This window comes from Triticum urartu, chromosome 1A, assembly GCF_056163025.1.
Source record: "Triticum urartu cultivar PI428250 chromosome 1A, HENAU_Tu73, whole genome shotgun sequence".
Lineage (NCBI taxonomy): Eukaryota > Viridiplantae > Streptophyta > Magnoliopsida > Poales > Poaceae > Triticum > Triticum urartu.
The window spans coordinates 21,516,770-21,543,260 of NC_141873.1; the positions used below are offsets into that span (position 1 = coordinate 21,516,770).

General features: G+C 45.0%; 1 protein-coding gene and 1 pseudogene across 1 annotated transcript; both read left to right on the forward strand.

Moving 5' to 3' along the window:
• Window positions 1-15,653: 15,653 nt before the first annotated feature.
• On the forward strand, window positions 15,654-16,246 carry LOC147988585 (subtilisin-chymotrypsin inhibitor-2B-like). Its single transcript, XM_087544804.1, has 2 exons — window positions 15,654-15,781; window positions 15,892-16,246. Exons 1-2 carry the CDS (start codon window positions 15,669-15,671, stop codon window positions 16,118-16,120), a joined length of 342 nt encoding a protein of 113 aa, XP_087400930.1. The 5' UTR covers window positions 15,654-15,668; the 3' UTR covers window positions 16,121-16,246.
• Window positions 16,247-18,938: 2,692 nt separating this feature from the next.
• LOC147988586 (subtilisin-chymotrypsin inhibitor-2A pseudogene) lies at window positions 18,939-19,499 on the forward strand (annotated as a pseudogene).
• The last annotated feature ends 6,992 nt before the right edge of the window (window positions 19,500-26,491 follow it).

Sequence of the window (26,491 nt, forward strand, 5' to 3'; positions counted from 1 at the left end):
TGCATGTGATGTTTATCCTTTTATGCATCTTATCTTGCTTTGATTGATGGTAGCATTATAAGATGATCTCTCACTAAATTATCAAGAAGTGTTCTCCCTGAGTATGCACCGTTGCGAAAGTTCTTCGTGCTGAGACACCACGTGATGATCGGGTGTGATAGGTTCTACGTTCAAATACAACGGGTGCAAAATAGTTGCACACGCGGAATACTCAGGTTATACTTGACGAGCCAAGCATATACAGATATGGCCTCGGAACACGGAGACTGAAAGGTCGAGCGTGAATCATATAGTAGATATGATCAACATAACGATGTTCACCATTGAAAACTACTCCATCTCACGTGATGATCGGTTATGGTTTAGTTGATTTGGATCACGTAATCACTTAGAAGATTAGAGGGATGTCTATCTAAGTGGGAGTTCTTTAATTAATTTGCTTAACTGAACTTAAATTTATCATGAAACTTAGTACCTGATTAGTATCTTGCTTGTTTATGTTTGATTGTAGATAGATGGCTCGTGCTGTTGTTCCGTTGAATTTTAATGTGTTCCTTGAGAAAGCAAAGTTGAAAGATGATGGTAGCAATTACACGGACTGGGTCCGTAACTTGAGGATTATCCTCATTGCTGCACAGAAGAATTACGTCCTGGAAGCGCCGCTGGGTGCCAGGCCTGCTGCAGGAGCAACGCCGGATGTTATGAACGTCTGGCAGAGCAAAGCTGATGACTACTCGATAGTTCAGTGTGCCATGCTTTACGGCTTAGAATCGGGACTTCAACGACGTTTTGAACGTCATGGAGCATATGAGATGTTCCAAGAGTTGAAGTTAATATTTCAAGCAAATGCCCGGATTGAGAGATATGAAGTCTCCAATAAGTTCTATAGCTACAAGATGGAGGAGAACAGTTCTGTCAGTGAGCATATACTCAAAATTTCTGGGTATAATAATCACTTGATTCAATTGGGAGTTAATCTTCCAGATGATTGCGTCATTGACAGAATTCTTCAATCACTGCCACCAAGCTACAAGAGCTTCGTGATGAACTATAATATGCAAGGGATGAACAAGACTATTCCCGAGCTCTTCGCAATGCTGAAAGCTGCGGAGGTAGAAATCAAGAAGGAGCATCAAGTGTTGATGGTCAACAAGACCACTAGTTTCAAGAAAAGGGGCAAAGGGAAGAAGAAGGGGAACTTCAAAAAGAACGGCAAGCAAGTTGCTACTCAGGAGAAGAAACCCAAACATGGACCTAAGCCTGAAACTGAGTGCTTCTATTGCAAGCAGACTGGTCACTGGAAGCGGAACTGCCCCAAGTATTTGGCGGATAAGAAGGATGGCAAGGTGAACAAAGGTATATGTGATATAGATGTTATTGATGTGTACCTTACTAATGCTCGCAGTAGCACCTGGGTATTTGATACTGGTTCTGTTGCTAATATTTGCAACTCGAAACAGGGACTACGGATCAAGCGAAGATTGGTTAAGGACAAGGTGACGATGCGCGTGGGAAACGGTTCCAAAGTCGATGTGATCGCAGTCAGCACACTACCTCTACATCTACCTTCGGGATTAGTATTAGACCTAAATAATTGTTATTTGGTGCCAGCGTTAAGCATGAACATTATATCTTGATCTTGTTTGATGCGAGACGGTTATTCATTTAAATCAGAGAATAATGGTTGTTCTATTTATATGAATAATATCTTTTATGGTCATGCACCCTTGAAGAGTGGTCTATTCTTGTTGAATCTCGATAGTAGTAAGACACATATTCATAATGTTGAAGCCAAAAGATGCAGAGTTGATAATGAGAGTGCAACTTATTTGTGGCACTGCCGTTTAGGTCATATCGGTGTAAAGCGCATGAAGAAACTCCATTCTGATGGACTTTTGGAACCACTTGATTATGAATCACTTGGTACTTGCGAACCGTGCCTTATGGGCAAGATGACCAAAACACTGTTCTCCGGTACTATGGAGAGAGCAACAGATTTGTTGGAAATCATACATACAGATGTATGTGGTCCGATGAATATTGAGGCTCGTGGCCGATATCGTTATTTTCTCACCTTCACAGATGATTTAAGCAGATATGGGTATATCTACTTAATGAAACATAAGTCTGAAACATTTGAAAGGTTCAAGGAATTTCAGAGTGAAGTTGAAAATCATCGTAACAAGAAAATAAAGTTTCTACGATCTGATCGTGGAGGAGAATATTTGAGTTACGAGTTTGGTGTACATTTGAAAAATTGTGGAATAGTTTCGCAACTCACGCCACCCGGAACACCACAGCGTAATGGTGTGTCTGAACATCGTAATCGTACTTTACTAGATATGGTGCGATCTATGATGTCTCTTACTGATTTACCGCTATCGTTTTGGGGATACGCTCTAGAGACGGCCGCATTCACGTTAAATAGGGCACCATCAAAATCCGTTGAGACGACGCCTTATGAACTGTGGTTTGGCAAGAAACCAAAGTTGTCATTTCTGAAAGTTTGGGGCTGCGATGCTTATGTGAAAAAGCTTCAACCTGATAAGCTCGAACCCAAATCGGAGAAATGTGTCTTCATAGAATATCCAAAGGAAACTATTGGATACACCTTCTATCACAGATCCGAAGGCAAGACTTTTTGTTGCTAAATTCGGAAACTTTTTAGAGAAGGAGTTTCTCTCGAAAGAAGTGAGTGGGAGGAAAGTAGAACTTGACGAGGTAACTGTACCTGCTCCCTTATTGGAAAGTAGTACATCACAGAAAACTGTTTCAGTGACACCTACACCAGTTAGTGAGGAAGCTAATGATAATGATCATGAAACTTCAGATCAAGATACTACTGAACCTCGTAGATCAACCAGAGTGAGATCCGCACCAGAGTGGTACGGTAATCCTGTTCTGGAAGTCATGCTACTAGATCATGATGAACCTACGAACTATGAAGAAGCGATGGTGAGCCCAGATTCCGCAAAATGGCTTGAAGCCATGAAATCTGAGATGGGATCCATGTATGAGAACAAAGTATGGACTTTGGTTGACTTGCCCGATGATCGGCAAGCAATTGAGAATAAATGGATCTTCAAGAAGAAGACTGACGCTGACGGTAATGTTACTGTCTACAAACCTCGACTTGTCGCAAAAGGTTTTCGACAAGTTCAAGGGGTTGACTACGATGAGACCTTCTCACCCGTAGCGATGCTTAAGTCTGTCCGAATCATGTTAGCAATTGCCACATTTTATGATTATGAAATTTGGCAGATGGATGTCAAAACTGCATTCCTGAATGGATTTCTGGAAGAAGAGTTGTATATGATGCAACTAGAAGGTTTTGTCGATCCAAAGGGAGCTAACAAAGTGTACAAGCTCCAGCGATCCATTTATGGACTGGTGCAAGCCTCTCGGAGTTGGAATAAATGCTTTGATAGTGTGATCAAAGCATTTGGTTTTATACAGACTTTTGGAGAAGCCTGTATTTACAAGAAAGTGAGTGGGAGCTCTGTAGCATTTCTGATATTATATGTGGATGACATATTACTGATTGGAAATGATATAGAATTTCTGGATAGCATAAAGGGATACTTGAATAAGAGTTTTTCAATGAAAGACCTCGGTGAAGCTGCTTACATATTAGGCATAAAGATCTATAGAGATAGATCAAAACGCTTAACTGGACTTTCACAAACAACATACCTTGACAAAATTTTGAAGAAGTTCACAATGGATCAAGCAAAGAAAGGATTCTTGTCTGTGTTACAAGGTGTGAAATTGAGTAAGACTCAATGCCCGACCACTGCAGAAGATAGAGAGAATATGAAAGATGTTCCCTATGCATCAGGGATAGGATCTATCATGTATGCAATGCTGTGTACCAGACCTGATGTGTGCCTTGCTATAAGTCTAGCAGGAAGGTACCAAAGTAATCCAGGAGTGGATCACTGGACAGCGGTCAAGAACATCCTGAAATACCTGAAAAGGACTAAGGATATGTTTCTCGTATATGGAGGTGACAAAGAGCTCGTCGTAAATGGTTACGTTGATGCAAGCTTTGACACTGATCCGGACGATTCTAAATCGCAAACCGGATACGTGTTTACATTAAACGGTGGAGCTGTCAGTTGGTGCAGTTCTAAACAAAGCGTCGTAGCGGGATCTACATGTGAAGCGGAGTACATAGCTGCTTCGGAAGCAGCGAACGAAGGAGTCTGGATGAAGGAATTCATATCCGATCTAGGTGTCATACCTAGTGCATCGGGTCCAATGAAAATCTTTTGTGACAATACTGGTGCAATTGCCTTGGCAAAGGAATCCAGATTTCACAAGAGAACCAAGCACATCAAGAGACGCTTCAATTCCATCCGGGATCTAGTCCAGGTGGGAGACATAGAGATTTGCAAGATACATACGGATCTGAATGTTGCAGACCCGTTGACTAAGCCTCTTCCACGAGCAAAACATGATCAGCACCAAGGCTCCATGGGTGTTAGAATCATTAAAGTGTAATCTAGATTATTGACTCTAGTGCAAGTGGGAGACTGAAGGAAATATGCCCTGGAGGCAATAATAAAGTTATTATTTGTTTCCTTATAATCATGATAAATGTTTATTATTCATGCTAGAATTGTATTAACCGGAAACATAATACATGTGTGAATACATAGACAAACAAAGTGTCACTAGTATGCCTCTACTTGACTAGCTCGTTAATCAAAGATGGTTATGTTTCCTAACCATGAACAATGAGTTGTTATTTGATTAAACGAGGTCACATCATTAGTTGAATGATCTGATTGACATGACCCATTCCATTAGCTTAGCACCCGATCGTTTAGTATGTTGCTATTGCTTTCTTCATGACTTATACATGTTCCTATAACTATGAGATTATGCAACTCCCGTTTGCCGGGGGAACACTTTGGGTGCTACCAAATGTCACAACGTAACTGGGTGATTATAAAGGAGCATTACAGGTGTCTCCAAAGGTAGATGTTGGGTTGGCGTATTTCGAGATTAGGATTTGTCAATCCGATTGTCGGAGAGGTATCTCTGGGCCCTCTCGGTAATACACATCACATAAGCCTTGCAAGCATTGCAACTAATGAGTTAGTTGCGAGATGATGTATTACAGAACGAGTAAAGAGACTTGCCGGTAACGAGATTGAACTAGGTATTGGATACCGACGATCGAATCTCGGGCAAGTAACATACCGATGACAAAGGGAACAACGTATGTTGTTATGCGGTCTGACCGATAAAGATCTTCGTAGAATATGTAGGAGCCAATATGGGCATCCAGGTCCCGCTATTGGTTATTGACCGGAGACGTGTCTCGGTCATGTCTACATTGTTCTCGAACCCGTAGGGTCCGCACGCTTAAGGTTACGATGATAGTTATATTATGAGTTTATGCATTTTGATGTACCGAAGGTTGTTCGGGGTCCCGGATGTGATCATGGACATGACGAGGAGTCTCAAAATGGTCGAGACGTAAAGATTGATATATTGGAAGCCTATGTTTGGATATCGGAAGTGTTCCGGGTGAAATCAGGATTTTACCGGAGTACCGGGAGGTTACCGGAACCCCCCGGGAACCATATGGGCCTAGATGGGCTTTAGTGGAAAGGAGAAAGGGGCAGCCCAAGGTGGCCGCGCGCCTCCCCCCTCACCCTAGTCCTATTAGGACTAGGAGAGGTGGCCGGCCCCCTTCTCTCTCTTTCCCCCTCGGGGAATCCTAGTCCAACTAGGATTGGGGGGAGTCCTACTCCCGGAAGGAGAAGGACTCCTCCTGCGCCCTCCTCCTGGCCGGCGCCCCCCTCCCCCTTGGCTCCTTTATATACTGAGGTAGAGGCACCCCAGAAACACACAAGTTGATCCACGTGATCTATTCCTTAGCCGTGTGCGGTGCCCCCTGCCACCATATTCCTCGATAATACTGTAGCGGAGTTTAGGCGAAGCCCTGCTGCTGTAGTGCATCAAGATCGTCACCACGCCGTCGTGTTGACGGAATTCCTCCCCGACACTTTGCTGGATCGGAGTCCGGGGATCGTCATCGAGCTGAACGTGTGCTCGAACTCGGAGGTGCCGTAGTTTTGGTGCTTGATTGGTTGGATCGCGAAGACGTACGACTACTTCCTCTACGTTGTGTCAACGCTTCCGCAGTCGGTCTGCGTGGATACGTAGACAGCACTCTCTCCTCTCGTTGCTATGCATCACATGATCTTGCGTGTGCGTAGGAAAATTTTTGAAATTACTACGAAACCTAACAAGCAGGCCCTGCTACACCTGTCAGATCAAAGGCTTAACACTTGAATCCAACACAAAGCCTTTGTGAAACTCATGGGTTTGGAATATACCATACAGTACAAGTGAGGCATCACCAATGTAGAAGTCGATGCCCTCTCGAGGAGGGAGCACAATCAGTCTCTGCTGGACATATCTTCTGCAGTGCCAACATGGATGGAAAATGTGGTTGCAGGTTACGAGGATGACGCAATGACTAAGCAAATCTGGACAGAATTGTCACTGTCGGGCACACATGATAAGGGTTATACATTGGAAAATGGCATGATTCGTTATAAAGGGTGCATCTGGGTGGGTCACAATTCCCTAGCTCAACAACACATACTACAATCTCTTCACAACAGTGCTCTTGGGGGTCATTCTGGAGTGCTTGCAACATACCCGCGAGTTAAGAAATTGTTTGCATGGCCCAAAATGAGGTGCTCTGTCACAGAGTTTGTGCAAGCGTGTTAAAAAATCATAAATTGATCTGCATCTTGATGGTCTGGGATGTGGACTTGTTCTCCTGGCTTGCCAAAATCATAGCTCTCTCGTACCCCATCATATTTGTCCTCGATAATCATATTGTGCCAAATGACACAACATGTCATAAGGTGCCATAAAGTCTCTGATTCCCACATCATTTAGGGGTTGAACAGCCACATTGTTGCCGTTTGGATGATGCAAAGTAATCGACATGTAGCGAATCAATCGCTAAGGGTAACTCCAATGGGCCGACACATTTCGTCCGCCCGCCTTTTTTGTGTTCCCGTGGACAAAAAACATAGACGGATGGGTGTCCGTTTTTGGTCCATTTCGATCCATTTTCGGCCCAAATTTAGGCCGGGTTTGCATCTGTCCGGACATGTTGTGGATACCCGCAAAGTCCTTCCCTTGTCCTTCCCAGCCTGCCAGTCGCTGGCACACCATCGCCACTCCCACCATTCCTATCCCCAAAACCCTCTCTCCTAGAGTCATGGCTGACGCCCTGACGCGCCCAACCCCGCCGCCGCCTCGTCCCCGCCGTGGCCCCGAAGAAGCCGAAGATGGAGATCACCCCGAAGTACAGATCATCCGAAACGACGAAGCAGGCCAACCGGAGGAGGAAGGAGAAGGCAAAAGAAGACCCCTCCACCACCACCGCTGCCACTGCCACTGAGGACACCGACGCCATCGCCGTCAAGGCCGCACAAACTGCCCTCCTCCTGGTGGGGTTCCTTGGGCTGGCCCTTCTCGCCACCGCCACGACGGCAGCCGGCACGTCAACATCACCGTCGAAGTATGCTTACCTTTCCAGACATGACCCGACGACCTCTCGCTTCTCCATCTCACCTCGGCATGGCTTGGCGGAAATGGGTAATGATGTGTCGGTCATCCCCTTGGTGCCCCCCATTGATCTCAACGCCACACCTGTGACCAGACAGTATACCGGGACACTTGGGAAGTGCTCACGGGTTATCTCCCCAGCCAACTTACCCGATGCCTGCAACTTGTTTGGTGGAATGCCGACCCCGACGCCAGATGATCCAAACTACTACGATGATCTCATGGAGGAGATGATCAATGTGGGCGGCCAGGGGATTGAGCTAAAGAAACGCAAGGACAATAGACCAAAGTCCGAGAGAATGTTGACATCGAGGAAGAACTACTGTTTGGGGAGGAGTTATCTCATCAAGCTTGGTCACAAAGGAGGCAGCAAAGCGTGAGAACCGAAACATACATGGAGGAGGAGGACAAGTTGCTTTGCGAGGCTTGGATGGAAATTGGACAAGATCCCCAAATGGGCGCCGAACAAAAAGGTTCAACATTTCAAAAGAGGGGCCATGCTTTCTTCCATGAATATAAAAAGTTTGAGCCCTACAAATTTGAGAGTGACCGGGTGATGTGTCACTTAAAAAGAGGTGGAGCATCATCCTATTGGAGTGCAACAAATTTCGTGGCTCCTATGAACATGTGGTTTGCCGCCCGTGAGTGGCATTGGTGTCAAGGACTTGGTATGTCTTCTATTCCACTCTTCACATGAGCATATGGGCATTGGTTTTTTCTCTCTTTTTCCTGTGTTTTTCTCTACAGCTTTCTTTTATTTTCAATAGTTTTCTTATTTTCTTCTTTTTTGTGTTTTCTTTTTCTTTTTATTGGTTTTCTTTGTTATCATTTTGTTTTGTATGGGGGTTTTCTATGGTTTTTATAGGGTTTTTTTTCTCTTTTGTCCTTTGTGTTTATGGTTTTCTTCATTGCTTTTCATAGGAATTTTTCTTTTCCTTTTCTCTTCTTGATGTGTTCTTTTTGGCTGTCCTTTTGGGTTTCAATTGTATGTGTTTCTATATCGGTTTTGTTCGGATTTATATTTTGTTTCTTTCATTTTCAACAGATGTATACTTTTATTCATACAAATTATATATTTTCATTTACATCAAGAACATTTTTAATATATGTTTTAATATTTTTTAAAAAATATATGTCCTTGATGCCTAATTTTTTCATACACATGTAACATATTTTGAATACATGATTAATTTTTCAAAATATATACGTATTGTTGTCTAAATTTTTTCATTCAGTTTTGTACATTTTCCCTACATTTTTGTTCTAACATATGTTTTGATGTCTAATTTTTTTACGTATTGTACATTTTTTTATACGGCTGAAACATTTTTGTATACACATTTAAGAATTTTCTAATATATGATGGGGAGGTGTGGGGAAGAGTTGGATGGGAAGCACTATCACCATGGACGACTTCACCCCCTCCAAGATCAGCATCAGCCATGGATGGAGAGGACGATGACGCCCAACAGCAGCAACCATGGCTGGAATTTTTTTTAATTCCTAATTAGTTAGTAGTAGCGAGGGTCCAGACACACGCTACTACTAACGGATGTAGCACTCGTGCTACTACTATCAGTTAGCTGTAGCGCCTTAGTAGTAGCGTGGGCACCTACTAGTCCTTTACCCCGCGCCGCTACAGGCTTTTTCCTAGTAGTGTGTGTGCGTGTGTTGTGATGGCGTGCGTTTATGCGGGGTTGTGGATGATCGTTGCTTTATACATAAAGCGGGGCGAAATTCATTTTTTGTAAAAAAAAGAAGGGGGGGAGGGGGGCATGTAATACTAGGCAATGTCGATAACAAGCTGAGCTAGTCAATGTATCCATCAATTTTGAAATCTTCATGCCCCTATTGGCCCCCGCATTGCGTCTACCGCACACCTGTTGCTTCTGTCACAGTTATTTAGTCTAAAAGTGACCTAGGTTATGCTTGTAAATAGATGCTAGTTTAGACATAAACATGCGGCCGTTAAAATTGTGATGTCATGAAATCAAATCATTACAAATTTGATAATACTAGGTTAAGATGATGTAACTAAGTAAGTTTTGATATAATCTGAGAAAAATTAGGACATGTTCTTTATATATAAGAGGGGTATTTCCTATGTTGTAGATTTTTCTTTTGCATTCAAAGCAGTATTTGCAATTTGGAACGCACTGAATTATAAAACATATCCATATTAGATAGTACAACATTGCTTAGTATTATATCGACTTTTAGAGCAACTCCAACGCGTCGACCGAAACGGACGCGCGCTTTGTCCGCTTTTCGTCCGTTTGGATCGGCCAGACGGACATGCGCGTCCGCTTTTCGATATGGGTCGGCAGGTGTGCCCAACAGGAGGCATGCCCATTTTTAGCCCGCATGACCGAAATAAATTTAGAAAACTTAATTAAACATAAGTGGCTGGTCAACGCTGGCCAAAGTCCACTTAAACAGTAATTAAACATAAAAAACGCCTGCAGGATGCCCTAGTCATCGACGTTGCCCATGCCCTTGTCGTCGTCGTCGCCGCCGATGAGGTTGATGACGACGGGAGGCAGCCCAGCCCAGCTGAACGTGGCTTCATAGGCCGCCAGGATTGCCTCCTCCAGCGACTGATGCGGCAATGAGGCGAGGCGGGCACGCTCCTCCTCCTTCTGGTGGCGGTCCTCCTCCTCCCAGTGCCACCGCGCTTGGTGCCACCGGGATGTGCAGCCACTGCCTCGTGGGGGGGGGAGGGTAGGCGCCAGCGGCGGCGGAGAAGGAAGAGCGCGGGAGGAGGAAGCGCCGGGGGCGAACTTTCTCTTGTTCTTGCCAGAGCCGCTGAATAAACCCATGGCTAGAATTTGGTTGTCGCCGGCGAGGAAGGGGGGGGGGCTAGATGTGGACGGGCAGTGGAAGTAGATGAGGCCACCCCCCCCCCCCCCCCCGGCACACATGGATTAAAAGATGACGGCCTCGTGACGCTTCCATTGGCAGACGTGTGGGCTGGGTGTCAGTGGCCGCTATTAATATGACCGCATTCGATCGTTTGCCGGCTGCCATGTGGGACCGTGAAGGACACCAAGGGGACGCGCGGCGCATCCGCTTCATGTCCGCTCCGACGCATTTCAGACCCAAATTTAAGGCTGAAATGGATTGGCGTGAACATCAAGCATACGCTTTTGGCGATTTCCTATTTGACTCTCTCTGCGTCAAACTGTCAAGGTAATGCACACATCGACGACACTAATCTAACGACTAGACCGGCCCATCTACGATAGCTAATGACTAGATCGCATCTGGTTTTGGGAACCCTCTCGAAGGCTCCAGCACTGGTTTCTACCGGTTTTATGAACCTTCTAGAAGGTTCCTGAACCTCTTTTGGACTGCTTTTTTGGTTTCTTTTCTTTTTATTTTTTGTTTTTCTTTACCCATTTCTTTTCTTTTTTCATTTTTATTTCTTTTCTTTACGCTTTCTTAAAAATTTCACAACTTTACAAAACTTGTTCAGGAATTTCAAAACTTTCCATTCAAAATATTTCTCACAAAATTTTAGAAAGAGGTCTTTTAAATTTTTAAAGTAGTTCATCTTTTAAAATTTTGTTCGCGGGTTTCAAAAAATGTTCCCATTTCAAAATTTGTTCACAATTTTTTAAAAAATGTTCTTGTTTCAAAAAAATTTCACGAGTTTCGTTAAATATTCCCAGTTTCAAGAATTGTTGAAAACTTTCAATTAATGTCTATGTTTCAAAAAAAAATTGGGACTTTTAAAAAATGTCCGCAATTTTTTTAAACAAATTTTGGTTTTCAAATTCTGTTCACGAGATTAAAAAAATACTCCCATTTTTCAAGAATGTTCATGTATCCAAAAATTGTTTAGGAATTTTAAAATTGTTCCAATTTTTTTAAAAAAATGTTCGCGCTTTCAATACATTTAGGGGGGTTTAAAACAATGTTCCCGTTTCCAAAAATTGTTTGCATTTTTTCAATTTTTTGAGTTTTTCAAATTTTATTCAGAATTTTTAAAAGTGCCCACGGTGCCATAAAACATCAAGTTTTTTTTAAATAATGTTTTGAGTTGAAAATAATAAAAAAAACGTTCGGATCTGCGCTCAGTTCTGTTCTTAAGTGTTTGCGTTGCATTTAACACATTATAGCGCTCTAGGTTGGCTGGCTAGGTTACTTCATCGAAAGCACCTGATCTTGTGTTCGATCCCTCCCTCGCGCACCGCAGAGAGCGGCAAATAGAAGCTACCCGCTTTTGGGGTTTGGGTCCGTGCGTTGGGCCGGTGTTTTGGTCTGCGGTGAGATGCGGGCGGACGAAATTGATCGCCCGGTTAGAGTTGGTCTTATGAAATCTGTATACATTGGCGGGGCTACAACGAGGCCTACCTGGGCCGTGGCCTGCCCAGCGTTGGAGCAAAAAGTAAAAAATTACACCTAGCCCACCAGTCCCATGGCCGAGCCATGACTCCAGGAGGCGACTTAGCTGGCAGCGGCACCGGCGACCCAGCTGTTTTATAGGAGTAGTTTATACCATGCAAAGCCATTGTTCTTTGCATTTTACTGGTTCACAACAAAGGCCACTTTTACGGTTTATACAAGTTCAGAACAAAGGCGTTGTTGCTAGCTCACCGTTTAACAGTAGTTTCCAATTTGGTAGCATAATAAATATATAATTCACTTAATATTATAAATAGGGAAAAGTATATTCCGTTCTTGAACTTTCTCGAAAGTATAGAAATGGTCCCTCAACTTTAAAACCGGCAAACCTTAGTCCCTCAACTTCTCAAACCAGATTAGTTCAGTCCCTTGTATCGCTTCGGGTGGTTTTTGTCCAATGTGGATACGGTTTTAACCAAAACTTGTCATGTCGCCATGTCATAGTCCACATCGTTTTTTCTTCGAAACTGGCCCCAAATCCAACCCAGGTATGTGTAAACGGCGTTGTCCATGACTGTCTTGAAAACAAAAAGGGTGAAATTGTGTGAGTAATCACAAAAAATGAAGCATGCATATATACATACAAAAAAAATAAAAGAACATGTTAATTAGGTGTAGCAGAGTGCACACTATAACCAAGTACTTTTCTGTTCCTATTCTAATTGCCATAAACGTATATATTTTTATTCAACCCTTTTTGCAAGGGATTTATTAACCAACCTTGTCTGAGGACATGATGTTCCCGCATTTCATACACAGAGAAAATGAAAAACTACCGAGATTGGTCCGGTTAATTCGGCACAAATATATAGCCCTGTCCTGGCTTTGCAACGATGCTTTTGAAAATACAAAAATAATTTGCTACCATGGGGTACACATGCATTTGTATAAAATACTAGTCCACCTGTTAGTTGGAAGCACACTTTCCATTTGTATGTAACAGGACCATGTTGGTAGAACTAGTAAATATTTTCTTAAGTAGAAAATCCCAACCGTAAGCCGCAGTTTTTATTCAAATTAAGGAGCTCAGGTGAGCCCCCCATTTACCAAAAAGCTTTTTTTTACCGAAAAAGGAGCCCCCCATTTCATTTATCATGAAACTGAAAATATACCTTAAGGTTCTCTGGTTCAGCTTAAAAACAAAAAACAGAGCAGAACAGAGCAGCAACGATGGCCCTCAACTGAAGCAAAGCAAGCTATCCTTGTAAGGATCAATTCACTACAACACTCTTACTTATTCATTACAAAACCAAGCAATATCTCTTTCTGCAAGCAGCTGCCATTTAAAAGAACCACATCACACAACTTCCAGCGAAGCTCGAAACTTTCCCATCTTCAATTCTTCGCACGGCCGGTGCCCACCAGCAGTAACCCCGCGCCCCTGCTACCTGCACATCGTGCAATTCTTTTCTCTGTAAGCTACAAACATCCAATATGCAACTTTGCAACCTACACACAGCTGGGATCCATAGGAAAAATATTATTCAAGCAATTATCATTGCTTGTTTTCCAAATAGACCAAATAACAGCCGCCGCCCTAGCAAAATTCAGATTCCTATCTTTACCCCTGAAATTCATCACCCAATCACAAAATCCCTCCATGCTGACAGGACTATATCAAAATAAAAAGCAAATATAACAAGCAACCAAACAATTACAGAAGATATAATCCACTGACTCTTTTCTACTGCAAAAAAGACAGTTCCCTGTACCACACTACCTCTATGATTCACATTATCTCTGCTGATACTATTTCCGAATGCTAACCACAAAAATACTATAATCTTAAGCGGAACTTTTACATACCAGGATGGCGGCGGGACACTTGTGAGTGTGCCAGACCAGTTTTTGCCCCAGACCTGGTATGTGGCTCGGCTGGGGCTTCTGGCTTTTGATGATAGGCTTAGGTGAGTGGTGTGGGTATTTGGCACAGCTAGCACCCCTTCATCATATGGATAGGAGCAGTGGCATATGTAGCCAAGATGGTGGATTCGGGCATATTGTTTTAATACTTTGTAAGGTTCTCGAAAATAAACAATAAAGTCGCCACATGCATCTCCTAGATGCAGAGACCGGGGGTCATCTTCCTTTTCTAAAAAAAAAGCTATACCTGTAGGTTGCTTGCTTGACCCAACTTAATGGATGTGTCCACGAAGAAGCTTTGCATGCAAGTCGTGTGGCACGTGTACCTTGCTAGTAGAACGTACCATGGATGGAAAATGAAGCTGCTACCTACTCGTAATCTCTCTACTATATATACATCACTCGACCAATGTCTTATGCAAATCAAGTCTCACGCACAGCGCAATTTGCTAGCCCACCTCCCCTCGTCCAGGCCCCTCCCTTTCCTGAAAATATATAATAGAACACCTGCACCCAGCTCTCATTATCTAGCTATCCATTCCACGCATCGCGATTCGTGTAAATAGATTCTCTTTTTTTTTCTCACATAAAACATGTTTTGAAGTTCAAGTCTTTGCAGCATGGCAAAGCTTTCTATCTCGAATCTAGGATAAATCTTTCAGATTTTTTTTATCAAACATAAATGCACAAAATATTATTTTTTTGATTACAAAATCATTTTTTGTATATTTATGTTTGACAAAAATTCTAAAAGATTTATCTTAGATTCCAGTTAGAGAGCTTTGCCACAATGCAAAGATTTGAACTTCAAGACACATTTTATGTGAGAGAAATAAAAAAGAGAAAATTTCATACAAAAAGTTAGTTGTGTTGCACAAATCTTAAAGCAATATTGGACAACCAGAATACCAGGGCCGGGGTGTAGGTGTTCTAAAAATCCACCTCCCTCCCCTTCCCTCTCTCCTGCCGCCGCCGCCGTCGTGGTCCGCCGGGCCCTGCCCGCGCGGCACTGGCAGCGACAGGTCAACCTTTCCCCGTCGGTGTGGAGGGTGGCGCGGGGGCTCCTGACGGCAGCGATGCAGCTTGGCCAGTGGCGGTCTGGCTCGGCTAGTCCGCCGAGGCTGCTGAGGCACGAGCTCCGACGTGTGCTAGAGATCCGCACACCATTCTCCTCCATCGCCCCACAGCAGCAGGTTCGCTGCATGCCGCCTCCGCTGCATCCGTCCATGGACGACACAAAGCCACCGCAGCACATTATTTTCTAGAGACTACAGTATAATAAGTCCATAGTTTTCTTGAGAGATAATATTATTATCTTTCCGGTAACTCAGTAGTTAAATAATATTATAATAAGTCCATGATTTTCTAGAGACTACACTATAATAAGTTCATAGTTTTCTGGAGAGATAATATTATTATCCTTCCGGTAACTCGGTAGTTAAATAATATTGTAATAAGTCCATGATTTTCTGGAGACTACACTATAATAAGTCCATAGTTTTCTGGAAAGATAATATTATTATCCTTAATATTAATATATTATGATTTTAGAATACCGGAAAACATTATCTCTTATCGCGTACTTGGAAATAAACATTGATGACCATATCAATTCGCCAGCTACCTGTAGGTTGCTTGCTTGACCCAACTTAATGGACGTGTCCACGAAGAAAGCTGTGCATGCAAGTCGTGTGGCACGTGTACCTTGCTACCAGAACGTACCCATACCATGGATGGAAAATGAAGCTGCTACCTACTCGTAATCTCTCTACTATATATACATCACTCGACCAATGTGTTATGCAAATCAAGTCTCACGCACAGCGCAACTTGCTAGCCTGTCAATCATCGAATATATATCATCGACCGTACGTCCATCAGCTCGGAGAAGACCGTCCATTAATCGGTGAGTAGTAACTAGACTAGATGTGCCGCAATTAATCTTGTTTAGGTTGTTGTTCAAATTCCTCACTGCATGCCTCAGTTAAGCTAGCTCTGTTGATCGATCTTAACCAGTGCGACGACGATGAGCTCCTCGGACGACGTCGCCGGTGGGTGCAAGAAGACTTCGTGGCCGGAGGTGGTCGGGCTGACCATCAAGGAGGCCAAGGAGATCATCATCAAGGACAAGCCTGACGCTGACATCGTCGTCGTGCCGGTTGGTTCGGCGGTGACCGAAGACTTCAGGCCCAACCGCGTCCGCATCTTCGTCGGCACTGTCGCCGAGATCCCCCACGTTGGCTAGTTGGATTGCCTTTGCTTGCTGTGGCCGGCATAGATGCTGGCTCATAAATAAATCAATAATGGAGGAATAAAAATGTATGGAAGTCATATGTTTGATCATTCAGTAATCTACAGGTTTGTGTGAACTGTGAAGTTCCGTCCATAGCTGATTGAGAAAAACTTATGTCTGTGCGTATTCTGCTTGGTTTGATCGTATTTTTCCGAGCAACCAAAGTTCCCAACTCAATTTTAATCATCAATTCACCACCAAGGAACAATTCCTCCTAAAAAGGAAGGTGCGTGAACTACTAGGAACTGGAATGAATTTGAAAATATAAAATATGCAAGTAAAGAAAATTATGATTTACATTAAACAACACCAAGTGGTAACCACCGCGGCAACGAAAAACATTTGGCGAAAAACTGATCTATGCAATCTAGCCCAAGCCCAATCGAAGCATATTCTGAATACTGAAAGCGATGTGCTTAGCCAAATGGAACATATATAGCAAACAAGTGAATGCGTGATTCACACCAATTCCTATCGCAAAGAACGCATGTGATGTGACTAGGGTTTTCCATACATGCAACCGCTGCCGCTGGTTCCTCTCTCCTTCGGTTGTGTTTCCAACGCCAAAAAGGTGGAAGGGAGCAACGGTTTGGGGATTGACCATGGATTTTGGGCAGTCTTAGCCCTAGTTAGGGTTTAGTCTAGATGTCTAATCGACGATAAGGAGGTGACGGTGTCACCTGCACCATGGAATAAGTCCTTCTGATCGTGATCTCGTTCTAGTGATGCTAATTAGCGCCAGTGGAAGGCATGTGGAGCTTCGGTCTGGCCAGATCTGGTGCCCGTTTGTTTTTGTGTTTCTTCTAGATGTTATACGATAGCGTCATTCAATAGAGTGGACGGGTGATGCTTCGTGTTTTGGTATTATGTCTGCCATGTTCCAGAAAGCACTGCCAAATTCGTTTTCGTTGGGAAGTTAGTGAGGTCAGGCCTCCCTGTTTCTGTCTAGACGAGTTGGGGATGCTTGTTTAGCCCTATCGGTGTTTTCTTCTCTGGGAAGATGTTTTGTTTTCTCCATCATGGAGTGCAAAAGAAGACATCGTCAATATATCCAAGTAACTATGTGTCATGCGAATCAATCTGTGTTGGATGGTTAGAAGGACAGTGGTATTCTCAGCCCATCAGGGTTCAAATCCTAGTGCTCGCATTATTCTTGGATTTATTTCAGAATTTCAGGCGATGCACTTTCAGTGGGAGGAGACGTTCCCGTCGACGATGAGGCGCCTACGATGACTTCATAAATATCAAGATGATATGCCGGCTCAGTCTCTCGAAGGTGCTCATAGGGTGTGCGTGTGTGCATTCATACGTATGAGTGTATGTGCATACGTATGAGCGCTTGCTTCTGTACTCCTACTAAGCGATCCTTTTCCTCTCGTTCCCTGGCGGCTGGAACCTTAGCCGCCGCCAGGAGAGGCGATCCACGCATGTGGATCATTTCTACTCCCTCGTAGTTTAGGTTTTTAGCCTGTTCATCGTATTTGCTTTAGCGGCGACGATGACGATGCTAAATAAAGATTCTTTGGATCCTTCCCTAATGAGGCTATCAGTTCTATGGTTGGGGATGGATTTGGAAACCAGACTATTCAAATAAGGATGGCATGGCGGCGGCGGCGTCCTCGCGGTTGGCCTGTGTCCTCGGGCTCCGCCGTTGTGACGACCTTTGCTCCAGCGCCAGCGTGGAGCTTGAGAGTTAGTCCTGGAGCGGATGCAGATTGTGCTCTGCATCGATGACATCTGGAAGACGGAATGTCTGTTGGGCTCGTGGTTAGTGAATGGCAGGTATTGTTTCCTTCTTCGGTGTCTTAGTCGTGGTTGGGTGCCAGATTTGGAGTTCGATGACGTGTCCGGAGTGTTGACCTGGTCTGATTCGTATAACGACAAGGGCTTCACTTTTGATAAGCCACCTGGAGGTTCGCAGAGCTGCATATCAGCGATGCTGCCGCGTCGAGCTCGAGTGAGGAGGTGATTCGTCATTCTTTTCTTCGATGGCTGTTGTGGTGGTGACGGAGGAAGGTGATGGGTGTTGGTGTCAAGGTCAGAAATGTTCTACTACTGTTTCAGTTTTGGAGTAAATTGCAAAAAACCATCACAATTGGGGACTCTAATTTAAAAAACCACCACCTTTCGATTCTTTTTCAAAAACCCACCGCCATTGTACTGACAGTTTGCAAAAAACACTGATGGTTTGATTAAAGCAGTTCAAGTGAAAACCTGACAGATGAGTCCCACTGTCGGATGCCATGTGGCAGGGGAAATTGATGGAACAGACGGACATTAAGTGACCGGTCAATGGCTCCTCTGCCTCCATGGCATTTTGCCAAACACGTAGCGGGCGCACCAGAGTTGCAGCACGATGCGTCCCGCCAGCCGCCCACCTCGTCGGCAGCCGCCGCCCCGGCGCGCCACCACCTGCTTGGCCTGCTGTGACATGCTGCGCTCTGCGCTGGCACTTGCAGCGCAAAATCAGGCGTTCGAGCATGTCGGCATCGCCATCGAGAGCACTCCGCCGTCGACCACACCCAGCCTCCAAACGAACTGTTGCGGCGGCTTCGGGATTCCATTGGGCTGCGTTGTGGATCTTCGAGCAGTACACGTGAATGAGGAAATATATGTCCCTGTAAACTTTGCTTCGGAAGCACCTGAATTGATTCCGGCCAGATGCGTACATACACGAAGCGGACGTCGCCTAATCTCAAGCAAGGTATTGCCATGTCTCTGCCTATAAATACAGCATTTTCGTACTCGACCGATCGATCAATACAACACAATCAAATTACTAGTAAGTAGCGTCGTTCCAGGCACAAGCTGCTATAGCTAGCACTCTCCAGTCTAGATTTAACCGGTGAGTCACAACACCGGGTGCCTCTATTTTCTTGAGAAATCTTTAGACTTGGTTTAAACTTCTGTCTTGGTAGCGCGACGATGAGCTCCTCCGACAACGTTGCCGCCGGCGAGAAGACGAGGTGGCCGGAGGTTGTCGGGTTGTGCGCTGAAGAAGCCAAGAAGATCATCCTTGCAGACAAGCCCGACGCTGACATCATCATGCTGCCCGTCGGTACGCCGGTAACCAAGGACTTCAGGCCTGAGCGCGTCCGTGTCTTCATCGACATCATCGCCGACACCCCAAGCATCGGCTAGCTAGCTTCATGTGCATGGTCGAGACTCAAGAATAAGTTAATATAATGGACTAATAACCGCTGGTGGAGCATTAGCATGTCATGGATTTGAATATGTTTTAGTTGTTTTGGGCGTGTTTTCAATTCCCCTACATAAAAATATATTTCTCCCAGGTTTTTAATCCTCCAAATGTTGAAAATGAGATGGTAATCCTTAAATGAGTTAAAATTCTTGCGTATCTAGGCTTTTCTCATAAAGTATATTTTGCCCTTGTTGAAATGTCAAAGACGTCATGTCCACCTTTTGTTTGACCAAATTTAAATTTTAAATTATCAACATCTAAAATATCAAATAAATACAATATGAAGATATATTTCATCATGTATCATGGTTATATATTGATTTAGTGTAGTAAATGTTGATATATTTTATAAACTTTATCAAACTTCATGAAGTTTGACTTAAGACCAAACTAATGTGCATGTACTTCTCATGTGTTTTGCCTTCTCATTGTGTGGTTTTGCTTGTGGCGGTTGCTTACGTGCTAGCCATGTAAAGACCGGATGTGAACTAGTTTTGCTTGTATATATCTCTTGACGTGGTATTATGAGGCAACTAAAGCACCCTCTAGCGAAAAAAATAATCAGGAAGCAAGTCCCAATGTCATAGTATTTTTCATTTTTCTCGACCAAATTCATAAAAAAAACTACAATTCCTTCGTCTATTAAACATGTATCAATTTTTGCACCTTTTTGTACAAATCCAAATTCAAAGAAAAAAACCACCTGTTTATACAAGTACATTTCATAGCTAGGTGGACAAAGTCGTGAATCTTCTATGATGAAAGATTTTTGTCATTGCATACAACACATAAAGATCATCCACAAGACTTGCAAGTATACAATTACATATAATAAGATCGGATGGTAACATTACAACTATAGGATAAAAATGAGCAAAACCAACCGATGGCTTGATCACACAGCCCATCATAGTAGAACAAAGCTGGGCATACTTAAGGGAATCTCCAGAACAAAATAACAACCCATGCATGCTAGGGTTGTTCAGAATGAAAAAAAACCATGTTGGATGGGACTGGCTAGTTGGAAGCTGAAGCAACACCGCTGCAATCCCTGACAGCAACGGCATGATCGTTCCACTTCTAATGTTGTACATGCCAGAGTCTATAACAGGATTTGAAGTAAAAGCTGGACTGTGATAATCACCCTTGAAGCCCGACGCTTGCTTGAGCAGGCATGGACTTTGTGCAACGCTTGCTAACAGAGAGTGCTCGGCCACCCAAGTCATTGATCCTTCTCCATGCACCAGGGATGACACGCAAGTCTGGCTCAAAGACCTCAAATCCATCGGCGTGAGATTATCACATCACTTCTGCTTCACTAATTCACTACCAAGAAAATATCCAAAAAAGAGAGATGTGTACCTAAGGAAACGACTGAGCACCTAATGATGCTTCGTGTGCTTGCGCGTGAGGTCTGGTCTCACATCCTGAGATGATCTTTTTGCCGAACCAAGTGAATTGCAAAAAAAAAATCGACATTGAAGGCTGCGGTTGCAGAAACCACAATTCTACGGTTTTGTGCCAAAGAAAATTAATTTTGCGCCTACTTTTTTTTGCAAAAAACACCAGTTGACTGCTTAGGCCATTTTGATGATGATTATGGCAGGTGGACCCCCCTTTTGTTGACATGGCGTAACAGTTCGGGTAGATATCGTTAGACGTTTTTCTTTCCAGAAAACTCCTTCCTCCAAAAGCAAAACAACCAATTCCTCCCCCCATGAGTGCTCAGGCGGCCCGTCGCTGGCGGCCACTTGCTCCGCCGCCAGCAGCCCTGCTCACGCCACTGGCCCTCCCACCGCGGGCCGCCCAGAGAGGCGCTTCATCACATAGCCGTCCAGGAGGCCCTGGAGTCGCCCCAGCCGCTCCCTTCTCCTTCCTCCTCTTTCTCTCCCTTCTCTCCTCCCGACACTATGGGAAACAGTTAATTTGCCGTCAGGAGGCGTCTTTGCTGTAAGCCTTTTGTCGAGCAGACGGTACAAAAAGGGTTTGCCGTCATCAGCAGATGGCAAAAAGAAAACGTCAAAAGATACTTTGCCGTCTGCAAAAAAGAAAAACATAAGGCAAAGAGCTTACTTTGCCATAAGCAAAAAAACTACATACAGCAAAGATCTTTGTTGTCTGCGTTTCTTATTACGGACTGCAAAGTATGCCTATTTGCCGTCTGTAATAATAAAAGCAGACGACATTGTCCTTTCCGTCTATAATAAAAAAGCAGACGGCAAAGTAAAGAAACACACCTCGCGGATCGATCTCCGGGATCGATGAGGTGGCACAATCTGTAGCGGCTCCCACCCGCCTCTCTCTCACCACACGATCTGTAGCGGGTGGGGATATGTTGATGGGTATTGTGGTGCTCGTCATCATCCATTTGTTCCTCGTCGCCACTGCACTTAGACTGTTCGTTATCGATCTATAAAGATTGTAGCTGCCAACTTTTGATGGTCAGGTGTCCTGTGAATTTTTTAATTAAAAAATTCTTTGCCGTTTGTATAGTAGATAGGCAGATGGCAAACGTTGGCTATTGGCTGACGGCAAAGTTGTAATCTCTGCCGTCTATTAATGGGATTGGCTGACGGCAAAGTCGTTGCCGTCTGCCCGATGAAAAGCTGATGGCAAAGTATTCTTTGCCGTCTATCTTTGCCGTTAGTCGGCTAACAGCAAGCTCTTTGCTGTCTGTACTCGTCAGATGGCAAACTAGTGGATTCTTGTAGTGTGACCTCTGTCTCACTGCTGCAGGTTGTGCCGCCGGAACACGCAGCACGAGCTGCCCCGCCCCCTAAATCCTTGCCGCCTCGTCGGTCTTTGTTGCTTCAGCTGCCCACCGACGGATCGACCTCTGCCGACGTCGAAAACTGTCAGATCTAGCGGGCATCATCGACCTCGAGCAGGCCCGCCCGCCCGAGGGATGCCTTGCAGCCCACCCACACCAAGCTCTACCACGCCCATGGTTCCCTGCTATGCCACGGCCAGTGGCGATGCCCCATGGGCACGTTCCTCCCAGACCCCGTCGGCACTGTCCCTCGCCGGCGAGGAGACCCCATGCGGGGCGACCCGCCGTGTTGCAGTGCGCAGGGCAGCTCAGGAGTTGATTGCTTTTTTTTGATTTTTTCTGAAGGCTGTCTATGGAAAATTTTAGGTTCATTGTGTAAATATGGGCAAACCCCCTGTCTAACGCCGTCTGTGTGGAACCGTCACACCACGCCAGCAAAAGAGGGGCCCACTTGTCATAATCATCATCAAAAAGGCCTAAGCAGTCAACTAGTGTTTTTTGCAAAAAAAAAGAGGCACAAAAGTAGTATTCTTTGGCACAAAACTGTAGAATTGTGGTTTCTGCAACTCTAGCCTTCAATGTCGATGTTTTTTGCAATTCACTCTGCCGAACCAGACATCCAGTGCAACCGGCGACGTCCTCACCCGGTGGTCTGCTCTTCAGCAGGGCATCCCTCCCGAGCTAAGAAAAGGTGTCAACTGGTTGATCCTCTGCTCGCTATGATACATGTGCTTGAGAGAAGCACAAGGGTGTTCAAGAACACCGCTCTGCTTCCTACATTAGTAGTTGATAAAATTCACCAGCATTTGCCTTGAGTCGCGGAAGGTGGGGAAAGATAGTCTTAAGCGAGTAGTTACTTAGTGCTGCGATGACGGAATGGGAAGTTTGGGCTGCCGTTTATGTGGTGGTTATTTGTATATGAGTCTTACTTCCACTACTAGGAAAAGGGCTAAAGATGAAATTGACACTAATGGCGCACCGGAGAAGTGGTGCGCCACTACTATATACTAATGGCGCACCATGTGGGGATGAGCCATTAGTGTGGAAGACACTAATGGCGCACCGTGCACAAGGTGCGCCACTAGTAACAAAATGTTTTTTTTCATTTTTTAAACATACTAATGGCGCATCCAGCCAGAGTGCGCCATTAATAGTTAGAACTACTAATGGCGCACCAGCCACAGAGTGCGCCACTATTGTATTTTTTTTTACTTTTTTGTAAAACTACTAATGGCGCACCGTTGCATAGTGCGCCATTACTAGTTTAAACTAGTAATGGCACACTGTGCCACGGTGCGCCATTAGTATAAAAATTATTTTTTTTACTTTTTTGCAAAACTACTAATGGCGCATGTCTGTGTGGTGCGCCATTAGTATGTTGGGTTACTAATGGCGCATGGCTGTTTGGTGCGCAATTAGTATCCTGGGACCAGCTAGATATTTTTGGACAGCCACACCTACACACTCACTTTCCCCACTTCATTCCCCCCACCTCCTTCTCTAAGCTTGTCGGCTGCCTCCTCCTCCTCACCTCATTTGCACCATAGATTCATCAAAATTAAGTGGTGAAATTATCTTTTTTTGATAGGTAAATAAGGGGAAAGCTATCTTCATGTTGTAGATCTACTTTTTTTCTCCCTAGCTCGCTCCAACAACGTGCACATGCACTTTTTGTGGCCTAGCTAGATCTATGTATATTTGTGGTGTTGCATATGTTTGTGGTGTTGCATATATGTTTGTGTTTGCAGGTACCGGTATTTGAAATGCGATAGTTGCCAATATTTTGCCGGAATGTTGATTCATTTCCGTTTCGGCGAGAATTTTGGCACTATGCATTCTTTTTGGTCCTATTTTTAGGGAAAGTCATGCCAATTTTTTTCTTGGTTCTAAAATATCTTTTTGCTCTACCCCGCAGGCGATCATGGTCCGCACGATGACCGAAGGCATCGTGAATAGGTTTTTGAGCTCCGCGAAGGCCGAGATGCTTCAAAAGAACGAGACGGAGATAAGATGTCCGTGTCGAAGATGCAAGCTGAAGAGCCTTATTGCAGACCCGGATTCCGGGCAGGTGCGGGACCACCTGCTCTTGCGTGGTTTCATGGATGGCTATCGGTGGCAAGGTGATGAAGATGACTATGAAGTCGTCCATGGGGGCCGGGTAAGAAATGAGGAAGGGCAGCAAGACAACCACTGCGGCTCGGGCCGGCAAGAAGACGAAGAATCTCCAGGACATGATCACGACGGTGATGCTGTACACAGTCATCATGTAGAAGATGCCGGACATGAGGATGAGGAAGATGCCGGAGCAGACGAAGGGCATGATCATGAAGATGAAGATGCCGGAGCAGACGACGATGGAGGCTGGGTGCAGGACCCTCATATTCAAGAGCTGCTTCTCAAGCAGACAGATAATGCAAGAGCTGCCGCCCGAGAGAAAGCCAAGCTGGATCAACTGGAGATAGACGCGGTTACTCCATTGTATGAAGGATGCAGGCCCGAGGATACCCGCCTGAAAGTAACGCTCATGGCTCTGGAGATGAAGGTAAAACAAAAAATGACCGACGCATGCTTCGACGAGAACATATCATTCTGGCACGAACGTCTTCCCAAGGGGAATAAGTGCCCGACCAGTTTCGAGGAGGCGAAGAAAATCGTGTGTCCTCTGGATTTACCGCACGTGAAATACCATATGTGCATGAACAATTGCATCATTTATCGGGACGAGCACGCGGAGTCTACCATATGTCCGGTGTGCGGTGTCACTCGATACAAGAAGAGGAAGAAAGCTCCTCGAAAATCGGTGTGGTACTTTCCGATCACTCCTCGTCTGCAGCGGTATTTCGCGGACCCTAAGGTAGCAAAGCTCCTGCGTTGGCACGCGGATAGGGAGGAGAAGAAGCGGGAAGCTGACGGAAATGATCCGGAGATAAATAGAAAAGACAAGATGCTGAGTCACCCTAAGGATGCGAGCCAGTGGCAAGCGTTGAACTTGAAAGACCCAGAATTTGGGAAGGATCCAAGGAACATCGTGCTGGGCGCGAGCACCGATGGAGTCAATCCGTTTGGTAGCCAGAGAAGCACACATAGCACCTGGCCTGTGTTTGTGTGGATGTACAACCTTCCCCCCTGGTTGTGCATGAAGAGGAAGTACATTCACATGAGTATGCTAATTGAAGGGCCGAAACAACCAGGGAACGACATCAATCTGTATCTGGGGCTACTGGAAGAGGAGCTAGACACGCTGTGGAAAACGCCAGCCAATACGTGGGACGCCGCAGAGAAAGAATATTTCCCTATGAGAGCCGCACTGCTCACGACGGTGCACGACTATCTCGGTTATGGATATCTCGCGGGGCAGGTGGTCCACGGATTTTCTGGATGCGTCAGGTGCATGGATGACACAACGTATCGCCAGCTAGATAGAGATCCCGGGTCTTCAAAAACCGTGTTCATGGGACATCGAAGGTGGCTTCGCGACGATGACCCGTGGAGGAAACGCAAGGATCTGTTCGATGGTGAAACCGAACTCCGAAGACGCCCGCGTACGAGGAGCGGCGAGGAAAAAGACGGGCTGTTGAAAAATTGGAAAGATTGCCCACTGCCGGGAAAGAAGCAAAAGGCGCCAGAGCCGGGAAAGAAGCGAAAGGCGCCAGAGCCGCTGTTGAAGGTATGGAAAACGAGGTCTGTTTTCTGGGACTTGCCGTACTGGAAGATCCACCGTGTGCCTCACAGCCTTGATGCCATGCATATCACGAAGAACGTGTGCGAGAGTCTGCTTGGTACCCTGCTCAACATGCCAGAGAGGACCAAAGATGGGCCTAAAGCAAGGGTAGACTTGAAATCAATGGGCATGAGGCAGGAGCTTCACGCTAATGATGATGATGATGATGAGGCGAAGCAGGACACAGAAAGTCGTCGCAAAGGCAAAAAGGCCAAGAAGACCGGAAATGACTACCCTCCCGCGTGCTTCACTCTAAGTCAGGAGGAGATCGAGCAGTTTTTCACCTGCCTCATAGGAGTAAAACTTCCTTACGGTTACGCGGGGAAGATAAGCAGATACCTAGACCCAGCGAAGCAGAAGTTCAGCGGGATGAAGTCTCACGACTGTCACGTGCTGATGACGCAGATACTTCCAGTTGCAATCCGTGGGATCATGGACGCGCACGTCCGTGAAACGCTATTTGGCCTATGCAACATTTTCGACGTCATCTCTTGGAAGTCGGTTGGCGTGAGGCAACTCAGAAGGCTACAGGAAGAGATCGTGGTGATACTATGCGAGATTGAGATGTACTTTCCACCCGCATTCTTTGACGTTATGGTGCATCTGCTAGTCCATATCGTGGAGGATATC